Raw genomic sequence first — 27,631 nt, 5'->3', positions numbered from 1 at the left:
AGCATTGTAAAGCAGTTATACTCCAATAAAAAGTAAACTGGTAACCCAGTAAGTAGAATAGTTCTGCGCCCTGTGAGCCACTCTAAGGAATTAATTGTACCCAAGAGATGGGGTGTGGTCATTGGAACCCCTGACCTATAGCTGGTCAGGCAAAATCATGGGCTCTTCCTGGACTGGCATCTGAACTGGGGCATCAGGGGGATGCGTGGGGCTGTCTTGTATGACTGAGCCCTTAGCCTGTAGGACTGGACACTGTCTGCAGGTAGCTAACATCAGAATTGAGATAAACTGTAAGACAACCAGCTGGGGTCAGAGAATGGCTTCTTGTGGAAAAAAAAAAACCCACACCTCTGGATTGCTGGAGCAGAATCCTAGGGTCACCCTCTCAGCAGGGAGTCTCACAGCAGGCGCCATGCACACCTACCGCTGAGCACTTTCCTCAGTGACGATTCAAACCCCCAACCCCAGCACGTGACTTGAGAGCCAGACCTGCGGGGTTCAGAGTAGAAGACCCGGAACCCATCGGACCACCTGGCACCCAGCAGATGTCTGTCAATGAGAGGGTAAGTAAGAAAGGCACCTTCTGCCTCCAAACTCCATGAGTGAGTATAATTCATTTCTTTATTTTGGTTTCAAAGCAAATTTCTCCAAGAAACATTAGCATAGGGACAATTTCTGAAGGGGACCACAGAGTAGAGAGCTCAGATCAAGCCAGGATCTCTGCAGAAAGCTGACCACATCCCAGTCTCTCTGCTGGTCACTTAGAGAGAGAAAGGAGGGTCTGCTCCTCTGTACATGGAACTAGCCAGGCAAAAACACTGGAGCGGGTTGCCATTTCCTTCTCCAGAGGATCTTCCTGGCCCAGGAATCAAACCCATGTCTCGTGCATTAGCAGGCATATTCTTAACCACTGAACCACCTGGGAAGCCCTCTGAAAAAGCCACACAGCTCTATCAGTCCTGACTCCACTCCCTCAGCATAGGTCAAAAAAGTTCACATTTTTAGCTTACATTCTGTGTGACGCTTTTCTTAACTCTGCAAATTGCTATTTTACTAACAGCTTCCTTTTGGGGCATCAGGTGGAAGATTGGATGATTTAAGGGTGTGGGGAATGTGATTGGATTTGAATTTTTTTTTTTTTTTTCTCCAAAGCCTCCAGGAGTCTAATGTGACATTCTGGGTAAGAGCCTCATGCGTGTGCATATGACATCTCCCTTAACGATGTACGAAATCACTGTATGGAGACAGATCACCAGCAGGGCAGAGAGGAACCAGCGGGAGACGCCATCAGCCTGGCAGACTGTGGCCGCCACTGCTACTTCAGAAGAAACGGGCAAGGCTAAGAGGTCCCAGGGGTCTCCATCTGGAAAGTGCTCATCCACAAGGGATGCAAAGAACATCTGGCCTCAGCGCCCAGACTTGACAAGATCCGACGTCATTCACACACAGGCTCGCAAGGCAATGGCTCATGCGTCCCCCGCTGCTGGGCCCAGGTGAGAAATCAGCTCCCCCAACAGAAGCGCCAGCTATTTCTAGGAGATTCTAATGGGACTCTGGGCTTCCCTAGTGGCTCAGAGGTAAAGAAACCACCTGCCAATGCAGGAGACGAGCGTTTGATCCCTGGGTTGGAAAGATTTTCTGGAGAAGGAAATGGCAACCCACTCCACTATATTCTTGCCTGGGAAATTCCATGAAACAGAGCAGCCTGGAAGGCTTCAGTCCATGGGGTTGAAAAGAACTGGACTCAACTTAGTGACTAAACAACAGCAACAACAGCAGTGGGATTCTGAAAGCACCAGAGCCTGATGAAATGGGAGAAAGAATTTCTCCCCAAGTCGATGCCACACTCTGCCTACAAGGTACTGAAGTCCCCTCACAGAGCTTCTTGTAATCACCTCTGGATCTCACGGACCGTGCATCAAGGGCTTTCATAACAACTGTTTGTTCCTGTGACCACTAGACCTCTACAGATCGGGCAACTGAGTGACAGAGAAGTTAAGAAACCTGCCTCAGAGTCAGCTTCATCCAGCTCAAAGGTGGAAGGAGAGAGACTGCAGGTGACTAATCCATGGGACTTTCATGCGCTACACTTGGAAAAGTCATACATCACTCTGATGCTCCTGTGCTCAGTTGCATCTGACTCTTTGCAACCCCATGGACTGTAGCCCACCAGGCTCCTCTGTCCATGGGATTTTCCAGGCAAGGATACTGGAGTGGGGATGCCATTTCCTCTGCCAGAGGATATTCCTGATCCAGGAAATCAAACCCAGATCTCCTGAGTCTCCTGCATTGGCAGCCAGATTTTTTTTTTTTTTTTTTTACCACTGAGCCACCTGGGAAGCCCTACATCACTCTGCCCACTTTCCATTGGCCAGAACTCAGTCACATGGTCCCATTAAACCACAAGGGATGCCGGGAAATGGCGCTAGTGGTAAAGAACCTACCTGTCAATACAGAAGATATAAGAGATGCAGATTCTATCCCTGGGTCAGGAAAATCCCCTGGAGGAGGGTGTGGCAATGCACTCCAACATTCTTGCCTGGAGAATCCCATGGACAGAGGAGCCTGTCCATGGCTACAGTCCATGGGGTTGCAAAGAATTGGACATGACTGAAGCAACTTAGTACACAGGTACATGAGACCAAAGGGGAAAAGGCATGGGTTTTGGAAATTCAGAGCTGTCTCTACCACAGGCAGTAAGCAAAGTCCTTGGAGCTCTAATGAGTCTGGGAAGCCAGATTAAAAAATAGACTCCATCATCTTTCAATCATCCATCTCGTCCACTCCCAGTCTTACAATGAAATCTCTCAGATCTATCCCTGGACAGTGTTCAGAGGAAGAGGAGGTGGAGGTGAAAGTAATCGATGAGGACTCTCTGGGGTTGTCTGGATGTTGCTCAAATGTAAAATTGAGGGACCATTTACTGACAACTTGCTCTGTACCAGGATCTGTACCCCCACACTATAACTGCCTTATCTCATGTAATCCTCACCCTCATGGGTTTCCCTGATGGCTCAGATGGTAAAAAAAGGAAAAAAAAAATCTGCCTGCCAATGCAGGAGATGTGGGTTTGATCTCTGGGCCAGGAAAATTCCCCTGGAGAAGTAAATGGCAACCCACATCAATATTCTTGCCTAGGAAAATTCAGTGGACAGAGGAGCCTGGTGGGCTACACTCCACGGGGTTGCAAAGAGTTGGACAGGACAGGAGCAATTGAGCACGCACGCACGCATGCATTGATGGTGTCAGATTGTAACAGTGACTGTCCCAATCTCACAGAAGCGGAGGTGCTGAGAGAGCACACAGCAATCCCAAGAGAACTGGAAATCACATCCAGGTGAACCTGATCTCAAGTGTTTGCCCCACTGGCTTTTACATGTTTGTGCTTTTTTCTTCCCCTTAGTACGATTCTGTTTTGAGAAATAGGGTTTGTACCTTCCAGTCATATTATTTAAACCACAGCATTAGCTCACTCGGAAAGGAAAACATTTTCATAAAATATTCAGTACATGAAATATGAAAGAAAAGAAATATATCCACAGGAAAGTCACTAATCAAAGTGATTTTCTCATCCAGTTGCCTTACATGACTGGTGTTCTAGTCAGAACATGAAAGAAACAAAGGGTGGATGGCTGAAAATCCCATGCTTATCAGACGGAGCTGCCTGGAATGCTCTTAGCTTCAAACAAACAGGCTTCCAATTCCAGAAGAAGAGAGATGCGCGTGGTCACATTCCTCTCTCAGAACGATTCTGGGAGCTGTCTCTGGGGACCCGTGGGTGCTTGTCACCCACATCTGGGACTACACTGCTATGAGGCTATCCGTCTGTTTACATACACAGTGAGATGGAACACCAAGATGGGTTGTTTTCAAGTAGCCTGGTTTCCTTCTCGGAGAATTTGCAGAAGAGAGTCATGAGGGACCAAGCTGTACTTTTGCTACTGTTTCCTGGTTTATATCCCCCCCTCTCCCGCTCCCAGTTGAAATGCGTGCCTAATTTTGTAAACACCTGGAATCAGAATGTGTTTTTAAATCAATATTGTGTTGTTTCTGTTCTCCATCCCCCTCCCCTCTCTCCAAAAAACAGCACCACGAGAGCGAGGCTGTGATTTATAACCCTTGATATCTGAGAATGGGGGGAGCAGAGTACATAGTACTAAATGGCTCAGGACTGGAGTGTCCACCTTTCCCAATCACCCTGCAGGCCTAATCCTGTGACTGCAAATTGGCCACCCATGGAGGCTTTGAGCAGCAGATCCTAAGGGCAGGGGCTGGCTCACTCAAATTAAAAATACACACCAAGCTAAAAGAGAGAGCAAAGCCAACAACCATTTTCATTTTCAAAAATAAGACATTTTAAATATTCATTTGAATGTATAGTAATAAACGATTACACATTTTAATCTGTTTTATGTTTGACAATACTTCATTTGCAGACTCTTCATAGTTTTTAAAAATAGACCCAGAGTCCAGATCCCCACAGCATGAAATTTTTCACGTTCTCTAATTTGCAGCAATGTATTTGTGTCAAATTTAGTCTACAAGTCGCCCTAGGGTGCGTTGGCACTGGGTGGCTGAGAAGCCACCTGCAGCTTGAGCCCAGGCATCACATGGGGCTGTGGATCAATCCTGGGACTAGGGTGCCTCTGCAGTGGACAGACTCTCCCCCGAGATAAGCAACCTGAGCTCTGCTTAGTACTTGTATTAGAGACAGCTACCATCCCTTTTCTCCTTCAAGTTCACAGTTACACCACATTTCCCAGCCTCCCTTGCAGTTCAGTGGGACCACGTGACTGAGTTCTGGCCAATGGGAGGTGGCAAACGTGACGTATGACTTTTCGAAGCATGGCCCTTAACAAGTTGCCTGAATGGTCACCTGTGCTCTTCCTGGTTCCATCTTCTAGTTGAATGAAGCTGATTCCGAGGCAACTTTACAACTCTTCTGTTCCTCAATTGCATGATTTATAAAATGGGGGCAAACATAGAATCCACTATTGGACTTGTTTTGAGGAATATTTAATGAAGTAAAAACAAGACCGCAGAACATAGTAGCTGACCTTAAGGACTGTGAAATCAAAGTTTAAGGCTTTGCTTCACAGTCATGCAACTCATGGGCCAGTTTTTTAACCTCTCCATCTATTTCCCATCCTCTGAAACAAGGATAACAATACTCTCTGGATAGTAATGTGGTGGAAGTAATTTTTTTAAAAGATAGAAAATGCTTAGAATATAATAAACCTGCCATCTAGTGAGTACTATGTAAGTCTTACCTGCTACTAATACTATTACTACTGCTGCTACTATTGCTATCATAATAATTACTATGCTTAGAAGAGTGTCTGGTGCATAGTACTATTCATAAATGTTGTTGCTCAGTTGCTCAGTTGTGTCTAACTCTTTTGTGACCTCATGGACTGTAGCCTACCAGGCTCCTCTGTCCATGAGATTTCCCAGGCAAGAATACTGGAGTAGGTTGCCATTTCCTTCTCCAGGGGATCTTCCTGACCCAGGGATCAAACCCGCATCTGCTGCACTGCAGGCAGATTCTTTACTATGTGAGCCACCAGGGAAGCCCATTCATCACCATTTCTGTAAAACACCTACAACAATAGTCTCTACCAGAATTCAGTGAAATAATAGGTACAAAGCTTTATCATGGTACCTAGGATTGAAAACACATAAGCCTTGAATAACCTCTGGTCCTATTCAATGCCACATGTGCTCTGGTAGGAAAGAAGGCTCAGAGGGTCAAGACCAGACTCTGGGCACGGATGATGTAACAAAGGAGGTAGAGACAGTTGAAGGAATGCATCAACACCAAACTTCACCTTTTCCATAATATGAGCTGGACACCATCCAGTTCTGGATTTTGACCAACTAGAATCAGAAGGCAATCCAGAGCCAAGGATGGAGAGAGTTCCTAACGCAGAAACTTAGACCCAGAAAGTGTCCCTACAGAGGACTCAGTGGGTCCACAGACTTGGATAAGAAAAAATAAAATTTTATTTCCAGTAACCTCTAATTGTAATCTAGCATTCCCTTTTGTGGGGCTTCTCTGGTGCTCAGATGGTAAAGAATCTGTCTGCAATGTAGGAGACCCAGATTCAATCCCTAAGTCAGGAAGATCCCTTAGAAGGGGGAATGGCTACTCACTCCAGTATTCTTGCCCAGAAAATCCCATGGACAGAGGAGCCTGGAAGTTTCCATGGGGTTGCAGAGTCAGACATGACTTAGTGACTAATTGGTTGGGTTCATTCCCTTTAGAATCACTTTGTCCACAAAAGTGCATATAGTCAAAGCCATGGTTTTCCAGTAGTCATGTACAGATATGAAAGTTGAACCATAAAGAAGGCTGAATGCTGAAGAATTGATGCTTTTGAATTGTGGTGCTAGAGAAGACTCTTAAGAGTCCCTTGGACTGCAAGGATATCAACCCAGGAAATTCTAAAGGAAATCAACCCTGAATATTTATTGGAAGGACTGATGCTAATGCTGAAGCTCCAATACTTTAGCCAGCTGATGAGAAGAGCCAACTCATTGGAAAAGGCCCTGATGCTGGGGAAGATTGAAGGCAAAAGGAGAAGGGGGCAGCATAGGATGAGATGGTTAGAGAGCATCACTGACTCAATGGACATGAATTCGAGCAAGATTCAGGAGAGAGCAGAAGACAAAGGAGCCTGGCATGCTACAGTCCATGGGGTCACAAAAAGTCAGGCACTCCTTAGCCACTAAATGACAACAACAAACTCCCTTTAATTATAAATATGAGCAGCAATTCACAGTAGAATTACCAGTACCTGTGAGTTTGTCACCTACAGAATCCACAGAATTTTTCAGTCATAACATTATAATTGTCATAGATATCTCAAAATGTCATAAGCTTGTTGCTGTTTCCAAGTTACAGTAATTATTAAATTTGTTATTTAATGTATTAAAAAGGAAAACAACAATTTTACTGGATCACATTTATTATTTTAGTAAATGCATTTCAATACACACATTTTCCTTAGTTATCCTAAGTATTTCATATTATATATTTTAAAACTTTATTCTCAGGTGGTTCTAGTGATTTAAAAAAAAAAAAAAAAACTTGCCTGCCAAAGCAAGAGATGTAAGAGATGCCTGTTTGATCCCTGGATTGGCAAGATCCCCTGGAGGAGGGCATGGCAACCCACTCCAGTATTCTTGCCTGGAGAATCCCATGGACAGAGGAGCCTGGCAGGCTACAGTCCATGGGGTTCCAAAGAATCAGACACGACTGGAAGCACTTAGCACACAGGCACACATTCTCCAAAAAGACCCACCATTCTCCTCAGATGTCAAAGGGACTCATGAAACACAAAAGGTAACAGTTCCTTGGTCTAGGGTCTCAAGGACCCTCAGTTCTACACAACTGAAGAGGAAGGTCAGGACTGCAGACACCTGCTGGTGATCACCCAGGTGTCTTCTGGCAGGTATCCTCCCAAGCCCTCTGCTACTACATCTATAATGAGGAGCTCATCATGTTTCCCCCAAATCCCCCATAGGATTATTACAAGAATCAAATATGGCACTGAATGTGAATCTACTGGCTGAAAGGAATAGGTTCTGCGTAAACGTGGGGCATCAAGCAAATCATGCTTTGGAAACTTAACAGACCCTTCTCTAGCTTCCTCCTGGGGGTCCTGCATGTTGCTCCCAGGTCCTCCTCCTAGGATGCTACAGAAGGAAAGCTGCCAAAGGCTGTGGGAGGCAGAGACCACTGGAGGCACTGCTGTCACATTACGAATTGAGTCCTGGCTGGATCCCTTGTAACAATAGTCTCATCCCTTTGAATCTCTGTTTCCTCTTCTTGTGACAGAAAGAATGACACTGGAATAAGAAAAGCCCATGCAAAGTGTAAAACAGAGCGACTGCCACGTAACCACAGTGTAGGGTTTGGTGAAGCATGGTGGTTGGGATGACAATAGAGATGACTATTATCATCATTATCACACAGGGCAGGTATTTACTACTCATGGAATAACTATGGGAGCTTCACATGTCCAAACTCCTTGCCTGTGGGCACAGTGGGACACATTTTAGCTGGTGAATTGTGGGTGAAAGTGATGGGTGCCATTTCTGTGCTGAGACAGTGAAAAAGACATGTGAGATTCCCTCATTCTTTCCTCCCCTGCCATAGGGATGGTGGAGGTGTGTGCTGACATGGTGGAGATACAGGATAGAGCAGCCTGTATAGCTCGATCACTAGGAGAGAGCTCCCTAGGAGAGTCACTCTGTGCTCACTGGATTGGTCCCCTGAGCAAGAAATAAGACTTGTTGGGTGAGCCATTGAGATTTCCTGGTTAACCTGTTACTTCAGCACCTCCTAACCTCTCCTGACTAATATATTAACTATGAAAACCACAAAGAAACACACAATATCTACATCTTTAATGATGACAATGGCTAGGTCTACACGAGACACACTTAGAATTCAGTACCATCTACAAGGGCATGAGTAGATAGTCCACTGGCAAATCTGGACAGAATCTAGTCCAAAGACTGAATGTAGTCCAAGGAGAGATGCTCAGAGGTCACTCACTCCAGTGTCTGCCTTCCATCTGCAAACCCTGCTGACCCAGGACAGCATTTACTCATTGGAAGTGAGGTAGCCTCCCGAGACACCATGTCTGTAGACATTAGCTGAACCACCAAGGTGCTATTCCTACACACCGTTCTCTCTCCTTCCCACCAAAGGTTCACGGAACTCTTGAGCAATGCAAAAAGCTCTCAGTATCCATGTTGCCCCCAGTATGTAAGGAGGAGGGCATGGAGGACCAGAATCCCTGTCTATGGCGCCGCTCGGGATGGTACAAGGGCAAAGTTATAAGGCGTAATTAACACATTTCAAACCAGCATGTAAAACGTGTCAGCTGTTTTGAGTGTTAATTGATATTTTTGCAAACTAATTACATTAGAATGACAAGGCCAGGAAGACACTGAAAGAGTTTACCAATTTTGTTCCGCTCCTCTTGTTTAACTGGCTACATGGATTACCACTTTATTCAATTTTTATTTTTTTTTAATTTACCAGAAATGATCTAAACACCATGCTATTTCACAGCTATCATCATTTATTCATAGCTCAATAGAGGAAGCCAGAATAGCAATAACTCTTTCTTTTTTTTCTCCTCCTAATTGTCATTCTGGGGAGATAAGTGGAATATCAGCCTCGAGTCAAGCTACATTAGTGCTGAGAAGCAGGCTCAGTCATGAAGTTTCTCCAGTGTGCGCTAACATCATTTGTCATGAGAGGTTTGTGCTGAGCAATCAGACTGTAACCCAAGGGGGTGTTCAAGCCTGCTTCCCCCATCTTAGCTGGGCTGCTGGTGCCAAAGGCAAATTGCCTAGAATCAAACACTAACTCTGCCTGCTAGCCGTGAGGCCATGAATGGATCCCATCAACTCTTCCGAGCCTTGGTTTTCTCACCCATTAAATGAAGGTTATTTATGTGAATACTTATCCACACAAGTCTGCTGGAAAGAAGAAATGAGGTAATCCATGTAAAATTCTCAGCACTGTGATTGGCAGGCAGAGGACATCCAATAAATGCTGGCTGTTCTCACGGCCACCACCACCGTCATCAAGGGTCTTCTTTCCTGCTGCCCCTACAGTCAGGTGCCAATCCACATGTCTGGGGGATTTCCCAATTCTCCTGTCCATCCCTCACCTATATGCACAGTAAACCCAAGGCAGTCTCTCTGCTGTTTGCCAAACTTGGTCCAGATGATTAAAATAAGCCATGCACCATGGTATCCAGGGCTACGACCCCCAGTGCCTCTTACTGACCTCAATGCTAGGTCACAGGGGTGGGTGGGAGAGGAGGATGACTTGATCACCCCCTCTAGGTGTTCATTCTCTCCCTTGAATCCTCCTCTATTTCAGAACTTGAATAAAAAGCATCTGTTCATCCATCTGTGTATCTTTTTAGGTTTGGGGCTCTATGAGAGCAGGAGATGTGTCTTATTCATTTTACATGTGTGCGTGCTAAGTCACTTCAGTCGTGTCTGACTCTTTCCAACCCCATGGACTGCAGCCCTCCAGGCTCCTCTGGCTATGGGATTCCACAGGCAAGAAAACCAGAGTGGGTTGCCATGCCCTCCTCCAAGGGATCTCTCTGATCCAGGGATCGAACCAGGGTCTCCTGCATTGCAGGTGGATTCTTTACTACCTGAGCCATCAGGCTCTCAAAAAAATAGTGATGTAAAAATAGATGCCCTTTCCGCTTTCTGCATCAGTGCATGCTCCTCCAAACAGATCCATCTGCTAATGAGTATGTGGTCCACAGGTTTCCAGAACCTCTGAGCCCGGGCTGATTCCAGCCACAATCCCTCTTCCCTCTTGTTCTCTAGTGTTTCTATGATTCTCTCAGGGGCAGCTCACAGTTCCCCATATGGAGCTTTTCCTTCTCTGGCCTGTTACAAAGCTTTGCCTTTGGCCTCGGTTTCCACAGCCAGTTGAATTCCTACCACCCAGGCTGATTCTGAACATCCCAACACTCCCCTTCAACTGTCACATCTTTAAGCCTCCTCCATGGAAGCCCCACCCCCGTGGATCAGTTCGTTTCTCCTTTGCCATTGATAAAGATGGGCTAAACTATCGGAGTGATGTAATATTACAGACCCTGGCAGGTTGGAGCCTCTGCTGTTGGGTCTAATTTGGTGCATCGAGTCTGAGAGCTGAGTGAGATGTGAGCCCGGAGCATACCTTTTGATCTTAAGTAGTCAGAAGGTTGGAGTGTATAATGCTATGGAAATAAATGGTGTCAAAACTGTAGGAAATAATTTATGGTGTGGGAATGGGCTCTGTGATCACAGGGCCCTCACAACATCTTGAAACAGAGAGTTGACGAGGTTGTTTGAGCTGTGGCAGGGGCAGGCGGGCAGGAGGGAGAAGGAGAAGAGGAGAGACTGGGTTTTTCTCACGGGAGTTGGGAGGCCCAGTCTATGTCTCTGAGAAACAGGAGGTAACTTCCAGTTTAAGCTTGTCACTTCAGCTGACTTTGGGGTCTGAGAGTCATGGATGAGATTCTTGATCCCTTTCCTATGAACTCTGTAACTTGCTTAATTAAGAAACTTGAACCTTGGTTTGCTCATCTGTAAAATAGGAAAAATACTAGTAGTCACTGCACAGGGCTCTTGTAAGGGTGCAATTAAATAAGTTATATAAAATGTCTTGTAGAGTGCCTGGCATATAGTCAGATACTAATTAAGACCCAACGGACTTTTTCTTTCCCTTTAGTTACTCTTTTTCATTAACCTCATCGCAATGTACAAGTGGTGAGATTCTTCTAACTCATCCTCAAAAGCTCAGAGTAACAGAAACCAATTTTTTTCTGATATAAGCAGTAGAAAGAGAATGTTTTTGACTGCTCACCTTTCTCAGGGACCTTTACTTACTTTCCAAGGGTTGAGGTGTTTCTGGAAGGCTCAAGATCTGATGAATCCATTCAGTTTAGAGACTATGAACTGGTTTTAGTTGACACCCTGATCTTTCCTCCTGTACATCAGAAGGAGCGCCCAAGAACCCTAACAAAAATAACTACAATGACTAGCATATATGAAGGGTTATTTGTGCACCAGGTAACATTGCTAATTGCCTCCCACAATTTATACCATGACTTTTCACCTTCACCAAAAAGCTATAAGGTTCTAAAATAGGTAACCAACCAGGACACACTGTATAGCAATGGGCTCTCTATTCAGTATTCTATAATAGCCTAAATGAGAGAATAAGTTGAAAAAGAATAGGTATATGTATATGAAAAACGTTGCTATACACCTGAAACTAGCATATACTCCAATAAAAAAAAATTTTTTTAATTGAAAAATAAAAATGGGGGCAAAAAGTTATAAGGTTCATTCTTTATCTTCATTCTATATAGGAGGCAAACAGGACATGCAAAGGTTAAGAAATTTGCCCCAGTTTCATCTCCAGCAGGGTCTGGAGATGGGAAATGCTGGAGCTGGGGTTTGAAGCCAGGCGTTGGACTCCATAGCCTGTACACACAACAGTCAAGTTCATAGTTGAGCATGCCCCAGCACTGCAGTCAGACACTGATTCAGACATTGGTCCTGCTATTTAATTCTTATGTAATTGTGGCCAACGTATGTCACCTCTTAGAGTCTCAGTCTCCTCCTCTGTGAAGTATGGATGGTGACACTCGTAAAGAGCGTCATGAAGCTAACGCAGTGCTCAGCGCGTAGTATGCATGTGGTGGATGGCATGGTGTGTCCAGGGCTGCTGCTGTCAGCTCAGGTCCCGCCCCTGGGGCTGCCAGATGCCCGTTTACAGGACAGACCTCACTGATCAATACCCTCTGCACAGTGCTTCCCATCAGCGTCCCTCTTCCTGCTTATCTTTCCCTCTTTTACTCTCAATTCTACCTCTGCTACTCACTGGGTATATGAGGGCTGCCAGCCATCAGCTCTGTTGGTCTCTTCCTTTTCCTTAAAATTCATCCACACTTACTCTCCCATTCTTTCTTCAGTTCAGTTCAGTCCAATCGCTCAGTCGTGTCTGATTCTTTGTGACCCCATGGATTGCAGCACACCAGGCCTCCCTGTCCATCACCAACTCCCGGAGTTCACTCAAACTCACATCCATTGAGTCGGTGATGCCATCCAACCATCTCATCCTCTGTCATCCCCTTCTCCGCCTGCCCTCAATCTTTCCCAGAATCAGGGTCTTTTCAAATGAGTCAGCTCTTCGCATCATGTGGCCAAAGTATTGGAGTTTCAGCTTCAACATCAGTTCTTCCAATGAATACCCAGGATTGATCTCCTTTAGGATGGACTGGTTGGATCTCCTTGCAGTCCAAGGGACTCTCAAGAGTCTTCTACAACACCATCAATTCTTTGGCACTCAGCTTCCTTTATAGTCCAACTCTCACATCCATACATGATGATTGGAAAAACCATAGCCTTGACTAGACGGACCTTTGTTGGCAAAGGTATTGCCTCTGCTTTTTAATATGCTATCCAGGTTGGTCATAACTCCTTCCAAGGAGTCAGCATCTTTTAATTTCATGGCTGCAATCACCATCTGCAGTGATTTTGGAGCCCAGAAAAATAAAGTCTGCCACTGTTTCCACTGTTTCTCCATTTATTTGCCATGAAGTGATGGGACCACATACCATGATCTTCGTTTTCTGAATGTTGAGCTTTAAGCCAACTTTTTCACTCTCCTCTTTCACCTTCATCAAGAGGCTCTTTAGTTCTTCTTCACTTTCTGCCATAAGGATGGTGTCATCTGCATATCTTAGGTTATTGATATTTCTCCTGGCAATCTTGATTCTAGCTTGTGCTTCATCCAGCCCAGCGTTTCTCATAATGTACTCTGCATATAAGTTAAATAAGCAGGGTGACAATATACAGCCTTGATGTACTCCTTTTCTTATTTGGAACCAGTCTGTTGTTCCATGTCCAGTCCTAACTGTTGCTTCCTGACCTGCATACAGATTTCTCAAGAGGCAGGTCAGGTGGTCTAGTATTCCCATCTCTTTCAGAATTTTCCACAGTTTATTGTGATCCACACAGTCAAAGGCTTTGGCACAGTCAGTAAAGCAGAAATACACATTTTTTCTGGAAGTCTCTTGCTTTTTTGATGATCCAGCCAATGTTAGCAATTTGATCTCTGGTTCCTCTGCCTTTTCTAAAACCAGCTTGAACATCTGGAAGTTCATGGTTCACATATTGCTGAAGCCTGGCTTGGAGCATTTTGAGCATTATGTTACTAGCATGTGAGATGAGTGCAATTGTGTGGTAGTTTGAGCATTTTGCCATTGCCTTTCTTAGGGATTGAAATGAAAACTGACCTTTTCCAGTCCTGAGGCCACTGCTGAGTTTTCCAAATTTGCTAGCATATTGAGTGCAGCACTTTCACAGCATCATCTTTTAGGATATGAAATAGCTCAACTGGAATTCCATCATCTCCACTAGCTTTGGTTTTAGTGACACTTCTTAAGGCCCACTTGACTTTGCTTTCCAGGATGTCTGGCTCTAGGTGAGTGAGACACCATCATGATTATCTGGGTCATGAAAATCTTTTTTGTACAGTTCCTCTGTGTATTCTTGCCACCTCTTCTTAATATCTTCTGCTTCTGTTAGGTCCATACCATTTCTGTCCTTTAGCGAGCCCATCTTTGCATGAAATGTTCCCTTGGTATCTCTAATTTTCTTGAAGAGATCTTTAGTCTTTCCCATTCTATTGTTTTCCTCTATTTCTTTGCACTGATCACTGAGGAAGTCTTTCTTATCTCTCCTTGCTATTCTTCTTTTGACATTCTTTCTTAATGTCACAGCAAAAAATGTCTCCTTTCTCAGTCCAATTAAGACTGTAGTTCTCTGGCTTCATGCTGGTCCCCGATGACACAATGGTGACCAAAGCAGCTTACCCTCAGGGATACTCTGCTCACCTTCCAGCATGTAAACCCCACCTGTGCTCTGATCCCCATCTTTGTATCCTCTGAGGCCCGTTCTTCAAGCATATGACAAACGCGACCCAGCCTCTGCCGTCTTCAAAATTCCTTCAATCCAGGGAGCATCATTGCTTTGGCTCAACCACTTGCCCCTTGAGAGACTGGTCCATATTCTACATATGAGTTGTTTTCTTTCAGTCTACTCCCTAAGGCTCCACTTCTGTCTTCCACCACCAGCACTGGGAAAGCTGTTGTTGAGGACATTAATGATTGTCCACCTGACAAGTCTAGACCCATCAACCTGGGGCTCACTCTCCTTGACCCCAGTGAATCATCCAGGGCCTGCCCCTTTCTCATAACCCTCTCCCCCTTCAGTTTCCAGGAGGATCTTGGTCTGTTTCTCCAAGTTCACCCTGACCACTTCCACTCCTCTTCACAGCTCACGTACCCCTTTAACACTTATTCCCTGAACATGCAAGTGCTTTCTCATCTGTGCCTTTTCTCGCCTTCTCTGCTTTTCTTGACTTCAAGCCTCCAGTCTGTACCTTACCCACTCTGGGAAGCCTCCATATATACCATACTCCCCTCTCAGCCCACTTATGTCTGAGCCCAGACCCTAAACTAAAGGAATATGGAGTAGGGTTTATGGAGAGGGCTTTGCTCTTACAAGAATGCTGGCCATCACAAAACAAAGGACACTATACCATTTACAATATAGCCTGCTCCCCTCCACATTGGTCCATATGTTCTTTGAGGGTAAGATTGTATGTTCAAGTCACATATGGATCCCAGGACTTAGCTCTTTCCCTGGAATAGAAGAGCTGCCACTTAAATCTCCATCAACAATAGACAAGACAGGGAAGCAACCTAAAAGTCCATTGGACTGAGGAATGGATAAAGAAGATGTGGTATATATACAATGGAATATCACTCAGTCACTAAAAAGAATGAAATAATGCCATTTGTCACAACATGAATGAAACTAGAGATTGTCATACTGAGTGAAGTAAGGTAGACAGAGAAGGAGAAGCATTGTATGATATCCCTTGTAATCCTGTATATGAGGAACCTAAAAAGAAATGATACAAATGAACTTATTAACAAAATAGAAACAGACTCACAGACTTAGAAAATGAATTTTTGGTGGCTGGGGGGAAGGGATAGTTAGGGAGTTTGGGATGGACATATACACACTGCTATATTTAAAATGGATAACCAACAAGGACCTACTGTGTAGCATAGGGAATTCTGCTCAATGTTATGTGGCAGCCTGGATGAAGAGGAGTTTGGGGGAGAATGGATACATGTATATGTATGGCTAGGTCCTTGCTGTTCACCTGAAACTCACAACATTGTTAATCAGTTATACTCCAATACAAAATAAAATTTTTTTTTCTTTATAAAAGACCAATCATGTCTCCAACTGAGATTTCTGGACCCTTGAATAAAGACCGGATGACTCTTTCTATGGTTCTTTAAACATTTTTTTTTGGAGCTGGTTTCAAGGACAGAGAAGACTCTCAAAACGTGATTGGGTAAATTAGACGAGGTCTGTGTGCTTGTGCTGGGAGGGATTGGGAGCAGGAGGAAAAGGGGATGACAGAGGATGAGATGGCTGGATGGCATCACTGACTCGATGGGCATGAGTCTGGGTGAACTCTGGGAGTTGATGATGGAAAGGGAGGCCTGGCGTGCTGTGATTCATGGGGTCACAAAGAGTTGGACACGGCTGGGTGACTGAACTGAACTGAACTGAACTGAACTGTGTGCTCATTGGGAAGCTTTGCTGATCTTCAAGTGGATCTTGCCCTTGATGGAGAGAAGAAGGCTATGGACTTTGATTGAATTCAGTTCAGTTCAGTCGATCAGTTGTGTCCGACTCCTTGCAACCCCATGAACCACAGCACGCCAGTCCTCCCTGTCCATCACCAACTCCCAGAGTTGACCCAAATTCATGTCCATTGAGTCGGTGATGCCACCCTACCACCTCATCCTCTGTTGTCCCCTTCTCCTCCTGCCTTCAATCTTTCCCAGCATCACTGTCTTTTCCAATAAGTCAGTTCTTCCCATCAGGTGACCAAAGAATTGGAGCTTCAGCATCAGTCCTTCCAATGAATATTCAGGACTGATTTCCTTTAGGATTAACTGGTTTGTTCTCCTTGCAGTCCAAGGGACTCTCAATAGTCTTCTCCAACACCATCAATTCTTTGGCACTCAGCTTTCTTTATAGTCCAACTCTCACATCCATACATGACCACTCGAAAAACCATAGCCTTGTTAGACTTTGTTGACAAAGTAATGTCTGTGCTTTTTAATATGCTGTCCAGGTTGGTCATAACTTTTCTTCCAAGGAGTAAGCATCTTTTAATTTCATGGCTGCAAATTTTGGAGCCCCAAACAATAAAGTCTGCCACTGTTTCCCCATCTATTTGCCATGAAGTGATGGAACCAGATGTCATGATCTTAGTTTTCTGAATGTTGAGCTTTAAGCCAACTTTTTCACTCTCCTTTTTCATTTTCATCAAGAGGCTCTTTAGTTCTTCTTCACTTTCTGCCATAAGGGTGGTGTCATCAGCATGTCTGATGTTATTGATATTTCTCCTGGAAATCTTCATTTCAGCTTGTGCTTCCTCCAGCCCAGTGTTTCTCATGATGTTCTCTGCATGTAAGTTAAATAAGCAGTGTGACAATAAACAGCCTTGACATACTCCTTTTCCTATTTGGAACCAGTCTGTTGTTCCATGTCCAGTTCTAACTGTTGCTTCCTGACCTGCACTTAAATAAGCTGCCTGCTTAAGGTGTGGGTCCGCCATGATGCAAAATCACCAAAGCACATTTGCAAAGCCACGAGTCTCAAGCTAAACTTCTAGTTATTTATTTGTGCTCTTACTTTATACAAGAGATAAAAATTGTGTGAGGAAGCAAAATAACAATTGTGGATCATTTGTTCTGTGCCAGGTACTATCTTTGGATTATGAAATTTTCAAATTCAAATCAATCTTTTGAGGGGGTGGTTTTCATCCTTGCCATTGTATGGATAAGAGACCTGTTCATCAGTGAAGTGACTTGACCGCAGGCATATAACTTATAAATTGTGGACCCATGATTCTTATCCCATCTCTAAGACTCCAGAGAGCGCAGCTTTCCCCACTGTAACCCTCTCAGCGCAGTAGCTCAACTTTCTCCTATAAAATGTTCTCACTTCACAAGTGACTTGGAACAGCCAGCACTGGCCTTTTGTTCACAGCAAAAGAAATTCAGTCTCTTCTCAAAAGTTCTGGCTTCTCTCCAACTGGGCCAGAGTATTCAGAGGCTCTGTAACCCCTGGATCTGCTTTTCTGAGACTCGGGATTGAAACAAGAAAAATGCATGATTCCTTGGCCTGGGTTCAAGTTTCCTTCGAGATGGACACAGGGATTGGTGGAAGCGAGATCCCACGTACCTTTCTCTGAGGCCACCAGGTTCTGCCAACTGCACTGCTTCCCACTGCAATTATTTGGGATAGCGAGACTAATATCAATCAATCTCACTTCGATCACTTTGCCATGAAATAGGAGCCGGCCAATTTGTCAAAATTGAGGCCCTCCACGGGGTTTATATTGCCATTAAACTATCAACAGGAAATCATTAAGGTGAGGCAAGAAACCAACTGGTAACTGAAAAGAAATGATTTTTTTTTCCCAAACATCCTTGCCTACAACCTCCTTTGTCTAGCTGTCAGTGCAACCACTGTGGGGCTGGGTCTCAGATCTCTGAGCCACCCTGTAGTCGGAGGTGGAGAGAACTCAGATGCAGGCATTTGCAATCCAGTGGCTGAGCCCAGGTTACTTGGTTCTCTCACAGCAGGGCAAGCTGCGTGACGACAAACAGAGGGGGAGATGTGTATGCATTTGTGCGATAAAACAGGCTTAATGATTCCGAAGGGGAAAGAGTCCAGGAGACGTACAGTAGCAACTCAGGAACAAAATGGAACCATGCAGGGCCAATTAATGTGCAAATATGTGTGTGCTGAACTTGCATTCCATTCATCATGTGGACATGAAAATTGGGCCATTTATCTGTTATATTATGTATGTGACATCTTAGTTTGGTTCTTACAGGCTGCTTGGGGACAAAGGGCCATGTGCTTTGCGGCAAGCAGAGGGAATTTAAGATAAATTCTTCAGCTGTCATAAACATTGCTGGGCAGAATTTGGTCAGAAGATAAAGCTCTTTCCTCTGCAGGGTTTTAACATTTCTCAATAGTCCATGTGCCATCTTATTAAAACTGTGTGTGGGGCGGGGAGGGGTGGCATATGCCATGAAAAATTATTGGCACAAACAGCTCACTGTCATGTTTTCAAAGTCCAGATTTAGCAAACGTTATTCACATATTCACTGTCAATCTGCAGAGAGAAAGGGAACTGGCAAAGCCATTCATTCTCACTGCTTCTGTGGGTTTGTAATTCTTCTTGTCTGTCTTTACCAACGTCTCCTCCACAGGTGGGGTTTGTTCTGTTTAAATTACAACTGTTTGTCTGTACTTAGGGGGAAGAAAAGGAAAGTCATTTGAGAAGGAAAAGGACCTCACAGAAGCACTTTCTCAGAGCCACTATTATTTACCTAACAGAGTATGCCATGAATATGGATCACACATTAAATAACGGTGATCGCTTGCTTTGATGAATTGCCATTAGAAATTCAATTAATAAAAGGTTACCTCCCTGCAGTAGTGCAAAAAATATGATCTGGCTCCAACAATTATAACTTAGCCTTGGAAACGCTGGTTAGGAGAAAGGAAAAGTTGTGTGTGTATGTTTTAAACCTGTTCCATCGGTGACATAGGATTCTGGAATTAAAATGAATGAATGAATGAATGGGTGATGAATGGGTGAGCTTAGGCTATTTTTGATCCACAGTTTTGTCTCTATGCTGACAGCTCTACACTTCCTCATTCCCTTGTTTTCATTATCTTGTGTTATACTTTTTATGCTATGTTTTTTTCAGTTTTGTTGCTGCTTTTTGTTTTAACCAGGTAGCTTCATTGTTTTCCTTGATGCACAAATCATATACCATAAAGTACACTCATCTTAGGTGCAGAGCTCCATAAATCTCACACATGATGGTACCCTATGTAACTACATCTAGACGAAGGTGTTGAGTATTCCCATTGCCCAGCTGGCTCTCTTGTGTCCTGACCTAAAGGTAACCCAGATGGTTACTTTTATCACCCACTCAGAGGTGGGTGCTCTTTTACATGTAAATGAAATCATACAGGATGTATTTTTAACTCAACATTATTACTCTGGGCTTTCCTGGTAGCTCAGTGGTAAAGAATCCCCCTGCTAATGCAGGAGACATGAGTTCAATCCCTGATCCAGGAAGGGATTACCTTTAGGTCAGGACACAAGAGAGCCAGCTGGGCAATGGGAATACTCAACACCTTCGTCTAGATATAGTTACACAGGGTACCATCATGTGTGAAATTTATGGAGCTCTGCACCTAAGATGGGAGAAGGCAATGGCACCCCACTCCAATACTCTTGCCTGGCAAATCCCATGGACGGTGGAGCCTGGTGGGGTGCAGTCCATGTGGGGGTCGCTAAGAGTCAGACATGACTGAGCGACTTCACTTTCACTTTTCACTTTCACGCATTGGAGAAGGAAATGGCAACCCACTCCAGTGTTCTTGCCTGGAGAATCCCAGGGATGGGGGAGCCTATTGGGCTGCCATCTATGGGGTCGCAGAGTCGGCCACAACTGAAGCGACTTAGCAGCAGCAGCAGCAGCAGCACCTAAGATGAATGTACTTCATGGTATATAATTTGTATACCAAGGACAACAATGAAGCTACCTGGTTAAAACAAAAAGCATCAACAAATGCCACAGAGCAACTAAACCCTGTGTACCACAACTATTGAGCCTGTGCTCTACGGCTTGGGAGCCACAACTGCTGAAGCCCACTGGCTGCAACTACTTAAGCCCAGTGCATTAGATTCCATGCTCCAAAACAAGAAAAGTTATCACAATGAGAAGCCAGTGCACCGCAACTACAGAGTAGCCCCTGCTTGTCATAATTAGAGAAAAGCTCATGCAGCAATGAAGACCCAGCACAGCCACAAATAAACAAAAACTTTTTAAAAAGTCACAATATTTAAACATATATATATCTAAAATTCATAAAGGCTATTTCCTATATCCATTGATAACTATTTTTGGTTAGCATCCTATATTCCATGGTATGACTATATCACAATTTATTCATTATCCTGTTAATGGACATTAAGTTTGTTTATTTTTTGGCTATGATAAATAAAGCTTCTGTGAAAATTATTGTGTACATCTTCTGGTGGCCATTGGGCACACAAGCAGGAGTGGAATTGCTAGAACATTAAACATTATTTCAACTAAGTTTAAAGTATTGCGAGTCTCCAAAACTCCAATTTTTAATTTGGAAATAAGGATAACAAAAATCCTGCCATGTGTGATTTCTGTGAAATTGAAAAGGGGCAACATATGTTTAATTGTTGATTATTTGTTTTAAACTGCCAAATGAAGCACAAATGTGAGACTGTTCCTGGGGGGTTGAGGGGTAGAGAAGATGAGTGTGTGTCCAACTCTTTGTGACCCCATGAACTGTGGCCTGCCAGACTCCTCTGTCCATGGAGTTCTCCAGGCAAGAATACTGGAGTGGGTTGCCATTTTCTTCTCCAGGGGATGGGGATCATAGGAAACAGGCATCTGTCCATGGTGCTGATTCTAGAGCACTGAGACATATGCAGATATGATCTATTGACAGAAAGCAGAGTCAGTCCTCAAGGAGTGACAGAGCTACCATTTATTAACACCCACTATGCACCAGGCCATGATCTGGGTGGTTTACATGCTGCTATTCATATATTGAAATCCTGTCCCCCAAGGTGATGGCATTAGGAGGTGGGGCGGGGGGGAGGTGGTCTGGAGGTGATTAAACCTCAGGAGTGGGATTAGTTTCTGTGTAAGAAGAGATATTGGATATTAATTGGATACTGGATATTCATTGGAAGGACTAATGCTGAATCTGAAGCTCCAATACTTTGGCCACCTGATGCGAAGAGTTGACTCATTGGAAAAGACCTTGATGCTGGAAAAGATTGAAGGCAGGAAAAGAAGGGGATGACAGAGGATGAAATGGTTGATAGCATCACTGACTCAACAGGCATGAATGTGATCAAACTCCGGAAGGTAGTGAAGGACAGGGAAGGCTGGCGTGCTGCAGACCATGGGGTCACAAAGAGTCAGACACAACTGAGCAACTGAACAATGACAACAAAAAGAGACAGAAGAACTTGCTCTCTCAGCTTCCATGTCATGTGAGGATACAATAAGATAACTATCTGAAAACCAGAATGAGGGTCCTCAGTGGACACCGGATCTGCCAGTACCTTGATCTTGAATTTCCCATCTGTCTAAACTCTGAACAATGAATTTCTGTTGTTTAAGTCCCCCAGTCCATGAACTGACTAAGACACATGGCATGAAAGTTAACAGCCAGCCCTTTGTACCTTGCTAGACACAATTAGAAATCCCAACTCACTCTCTCTCTCTCTCTCTCATTAGCTGAATTGTTCTAGGAAAGTCACTGAGTCTCTCTGAGCCTCAGTTTATTTTTCTGTGAAGTGGGAACTACAATAGTGGATACATCCTGAGATTTCTGTGAGGATTTTATAAGCTGATGCATGTGAAATCTTTACATGGTGAATGGTATGTGGTAGGCACTGGATACATGGAAACTGGTTCTCTGTTGAGAATAAATCAAAAGAGTAAACACAGCAAGGCCCTTTTAATGCTCTCAGCAACCTTGTGTGATGTATTGTCATTCTCACTCTGAAAACGAGGCAAGGAGCTTCGGGTGGACACATGACTGGCCTGAGGAATTGCCCCAAGATCATCAGGAAGCAGGTGGACTAGCAGCTCCTTACCCCTCTCCATCCTTTCACATCCTGACCTTCTTCTCCTCCCAATGATCTGCCTCACCAGGCATCTAAAGTAACATTCACACCACTCATGAACCACATACCAAGTCGCTTCAGTCGTGTCTGTCTCTTTGTGACCCTATGGACTGTAGCCCGTCAGGCTCCTCTGTCCATGAGATTCTCCAGGCAAGAATACTGGAGTGGGTTGCCATACCCTCCTCCAGGGGATCTTCCCTACCCAGGGATAAAACCAGTGTCTCTTACATCACCTGCATTGGCAGGTGGGTTTTTTTACCACTAGCGCCACCTGGGGAGCCCAGTGAACCACAGTTTCTGGAACACTTTTGCACACCAAGCTATCCTATCCAAGCATGCAGACATCTGAACTGGTTTCCACTCTTTGCAACAATCTCCCGTCAAGTTTTGTAGAAAGCTGCCAGCATCTGCCTTCACACTCCTTAGTCCATATGACCATCCAACAACCATGTGACGGGTCCAAAGGAGCCAAGTTACCCTCACTGAGTCCATGAGAAAAGTGAGTTTCAGCAGGGAAAGTGATGGATGCATGAAGTCACACAGAACCGAGGCTGTGGAAGCCCTGGTCAACGCCTATTGCTCAATACACTCAAGCCAAACTTGCAACTGGGATGACGGCTCCACGGCCCTGGGTGTATTTTGCATGAACCCACTCAGTGACATCATGTACAATTCCTCACGGATGGTCACCCTGCTGGGGACTGCTGATAAACATCTTTTCAAAGTCTCTACCTACTGTCAGCATCAGTCACAGTTCCCTTACTGCCCCAGAAGGTGAACTGGGAAAGGAAAAAGAGGGAAGGAATGGAAACCACCAGAGAGACAGATGGAGGTCTCACCGCTGAAGCAAGGACTTGTCTCGACAGAGCTAGAGTCATCATGTGGATATCCAGACTCTGGAGTCACCAAGACAGAAGCAAGTGGGAGACCCAGCTTTGAGGCCATCCACCATCTTTATCAGGCTACTCAGCATGCAGTCCACAAAGAGTACCAGGGGTGACCCAGTCGGCCCCAAACCCAGCACCGCGGAAGCCACGCAACTGACAACACACGAGACAAATCTCCAGGAGACTGTGCAGAGCACAGTCACAACCACAGCACCCACTTCATGCATCACAGAAGAAAATGGTTTCAGAAAGTCCTCCAAAGAGACAACAAAACCACATTTCCTACCTCAGTTGTGCTGGCAGCCAGGCTTGCTGAAACCTGCAAGTTAAAAGAAAAAAAGACATTAGTATTGATTCAACAAGAAGGTAATTGGATTAATTGTCTTTTTAAAGGAACTGGCATCAATAATTTGTTATGACCCGAGGGGACAATGGGTGGGACGGACACACACACACACACACACAGAGGTGCTTTTTCTTCTATCAAGCACAGGAGCAAGATTTGTTTTTCCAGTCCTGTGAATAAGGTGAAGAGGATAATTAATATTTTCAACACATTATAACAATCTTGCCAGGAAGAAAAAAGGGGAAGGGCTGTGTGCAATGCCCATGCACTGATAATGATTAAATGAACACCAAAAAAAGCAAAGGCACTGAAGACATGGAGGGTTCTTTTTCCCTTAAAGTTTTGAGTCAGTGTTCTGAAAAGGTACAACTACAAACTACAGAAACTGCAACCTTCTGTTCCAAAATGCCTCAAACACTCTGAACTAAAGAGCGATGCCAAGGATTGTGCCATGCTCTTTATGTCATCCCCAGAACAACTTTTATTATCCCATTTCATTGCTGAGAGTATTGAGCTTAGAAGAAAAGTAATCTTTTCCAGCTCAGAAAGTTATTCAGTAGAGGAAGTTAGATTTAAGCTCAAGAAAAAGTCACAGACTTTCAGGCTCCTACCCACAGCCCGTTCTGCACTAAAGGACTTGACTTAGACTCCACCCACCATTTTCAAGGTGGCTTCCCCCGTGGCACTAGTGGTAAAGAACCTGCCTGCCAATGCACGAGACATAAGAGAGGTGGGTTTAATCCCTAGGCAGGGAAGATCCCCTGGAGGAGGGCATGGCGACTCACTCTAGTATTCTCACCTGCAGAGAATCCCATGGACAGAGGAGCCTGGCAGGCTACAGTTGGCTACAGTCTATAGGGTCTCAAAGATTTGGACATGACTAAAGCAACTTAGCACACACACCTGCACCAAGTTCATATATGCAGAGAGGGAACCTCCTATCTAGGGGCAGATAGGGTGTTATTTTTCCCCTGATGACTCCAGGAATTATCTCCCCTACAACTCTCTACTTACACCTGAGGCTGACCTGGCCATCCTCGGCCTTATTTTCCTGCCAGCCAGCTATGAACTGAGTTGAGTCTACTCCCACTCCAAATTCATGAAGCTCTAACCCTCAATGTGATGGTATCTGGAGGTGAGCCCTCGGGAGATGATTAAGTTTAGATGAGGTCTGAGTGAGTCCCACAGGATGGGATAGGGCCTTTTATGAGACACCAGAGTTTGCCTCCTGTCTCTCTCTTCACCTTCTTGCACCAAGAAAAGGCCATATGAAGACACAGTAAGAAGGTGACCACGTGAAATCCACAGAGAGAACTCTCACCAGACACAACCCTGCTGGCTCCTTGATGGCGAACTTCCAGCCTCCGGAATTGGGAGAAACAAACCCCTGTTGTTTAATCCACCCAGTCTATAGTATTTTGTAACCCGAGTAACCCAAGCTCACTAAGACAAGCCAATACCAGCTCACAGCTGTGAATCAACTAAGGGCTTAAGAATGCATGGGTTCCTGAGTTAGATGAACAGGCCTGTAGCCCCCGCCCCCCCCCCCCGGCTCCCATTACCCTCACTCCGGCGCTCACCCCCAGGGAACTAGACCAGCCCTCGCTGAAGCCATCAGCGCCAGAAGCAGCTGAGGCAGTGCTCACTTCCCACTGGGCAGCTTTCAAGTGTCATCAGTCTGCTAAACAGGAGGCAAGACTTTAGACTGACCTCAGCCAAAATGATGCATTAGTTAGTGTCCTGAGGTTTAGCAAGGTACGAGTCCGGGGGCCAGCCATGGGGAAACCGCCAAGGTGTGATGAATATCGGAGCCCAGGGCACCTCCGCCCTTACCTTCCTTTCCCTCCCTGCCCTCTGTCCTTTCTGTGGTGGGGCTGGGAAAGCAGCTGGTCCCAAAAAGAGTGGCCATATCCCTAAAGCACAAGTGCAGAAGGTCCCTGGCTACATAGCTCTGTGTGTGTGTGTGTACACACGCGTGTGTAAAGTGAAGCATGCCATTCAACAGCTGCAGGTCCCTGGCAGTGCATGACAATACAGTTCTCAGGTGCCCTCTCTAACTTCCTCTGCTTCATAATCTTAGTCTGAGTCTCCTAACGTTGTGTATTTCGGGTCACACAACCCCTTTCATTCCTCCCTATTAGGCAAGCCTGCTTCTTGCATCTTCCTTAGATAAACACACATCAACAAAGAGGAGTAGGCGTGGCTGTTGATGGAAGCACTGTTGGTGATAACAAGACGCTTCTAAAACATTTTAAATTTTATTTAAATTGGAGAATTATTACTTTAAATATTGTGATTTTTTTGCCATCAGATCACATCAGACCAGTCGCTCAGTCGTGTCTGACTCTTTGTGACCCCATGAATCACAGCACGCCAGGCCTCCCTGTCCATCACCAACTCCTGGAGTTCACTCAGACTCATGTCCATCGAGTCAGTGATGCCATCCAGCCATCTCATCCTCTGTCTTCCCCTTCTCCTCTTGCCCCCAATCCCTCCCAGCATCAGAGTCTTTTCCAACGAGTCAACTCTTCGCATGAGGTGGCCAAAGTACTGGAGTTTCAGCTTTAGCATCATTCCTTCCAAGGAAATCCCAAGGCTGATCTCCTTCACAATGGACTGGTTGGATCTCCTTGCAGTCCAAGGGACTCTCAAGAGTCTTCTCCAACACCACGGTTCAAAAGCATCAATTCTTTGGTGCTCAGCCTTCTTCACAGTCCAACTCTCACATCCATACATGACCACAGGAAAAACCATAGCCTTGACTAGACGGACCTTTGTTGGCAAAGGTATTGCCTCTGCTTTTTAATATGCTATCCAGGTTGGTCATAACTTTCCTTCCAAGGAGTCAGCATCTTTTAATTTCATGGCTGCAGTCACCATCTGCAGTGATTTTGGAGCCCAGAAAAATAAAGTCTGACACTGTTTCCACTGTTTCCCCATCTAGTTCCCATGAAGTGATGGGACCGGATGCCATGATCTTTGTTTTCTGAATGTTGAGTTTTAAGCCAACTTTTCACTCTCCTCTTTCACTTTCATCAAGAGGCTTTTTAGCTCCTCTTCACTTTCTGCCATAAGGGTGGTGTCATCTGCATATCTGAGGTTATTGAGATTTCTCCCGGCAATCTTGATTCCAGCTTGTGTTTCTTCCAGTCCAGCGTTTCTCATGATGTACTCTGCAATAAGTTAAATAAACAGGGTGACAATATACAGCCTTGACGTACTCCTTTTCCTACTTGGAACCAGTCTGTTGTTCCATGTCCAGTTCTAACTGCTGCTTCCTGACCTGCATACAAATTTCTCAAAAGGCAGATCAGGTGGTCTGGTATTCCCATCTCTTGAAGAACTTCCCACAGTTGATTGTGATCCACATAGTCAAAGGCGTTGGCATAGTCAGTAAAGCAGAAATAGATGTTTTTCTGGAACTCTCTTGCTTTTCCCATGATCCAGCGGATGTTGGCAATTTGATCTCTGGTTCCTCTGCCTTTTCTAAAACCAGCTTGAACATCTGGAAGTTCATGGTTCACATATTGCTGAAGCCTGGCTTGGAGAATTTTGAGCATTACTTTACTAGCGTGTGAGATGAGTGCAATTGTGCGGTAGTTTGAGCATTCTTTGGCATTGCCTTTCTTTGGGATTGGAATGAAAACTGACCTTTTCCAGTCCTGTGGCCACTGCTGAGTTTTCCAAATGTGCTGGCATATTGAGTGCAGCACTTTCAAGCATCATCTTTCAGGATTTGGAATAGTTCAACTGGAATTCTATCATCTCCACTAGCTTTGTTCGTAGTGATGCTTTCTAAGGCCCACTTGACTTCACATTCTAGGATGTCTGGCTATAGGTCAGTGATCACACCATCGTGATTATCTGGGTTGTGAAGATCTTTTTTGTACAGTTCTTCTGTGTATTCTTGCCATCTCTTCTTAATATCTTCTGCTTCTGTTAGGTCCATACCATTTCTGTCCTTTATTGAGCCCATCTTTGCATGAA

General features: G+C 44.8%; 1 protein-coding gene across 7 annotated transcripts in view; it reads right to left on the bottom strand.

Annotated features, from left to right (window-relative positions):
- The window catches only part of RBFOX1 (RNA binding fox-1 homolog 1), a 2,439,741-nt gene that overhangs the window by 1,815,641 nt on the left and 596,469 nt on the right, over positions 1-27,631 (bottom strand). For all 7 annotated transcript variants that reach the window (XM_070779612.1, XM_070779617.1, XM_070779611.1 and 4 more), the window contains exon 4: positions 23,585-23,617. In XM_070779612.1, coding sequence (XP_070635713.1) covers positions 23,585-23,617 — 33 coding nt within the window. The remainder of the gene's footprint in view (positions 1-23,584; positions 23,618-27,631) is intronic.

This window comes from Bos indicus, chromosome 25 (genome assembly GCF_029378745.1).
Source record: "Bos indicus isolate NIAB-ARS_2022 breed Sahiwal x Tharparkar chromosome 25, NIAB-ARS_B.indTharparkar_mat_pri_1.0, whole genome shotgun sequence".
Taxonomy (NCBI): domain Eukaryota; kingdom Metazoa; phylum Chordata; class Mammalia; order Artiodactyla; family Bovidae; genus Bos; species Bos indicus.
Note: the sequence above shows the minus strand (reverse complement) of the source record. Positions and strands in the feature narration are given on the sequence as shown.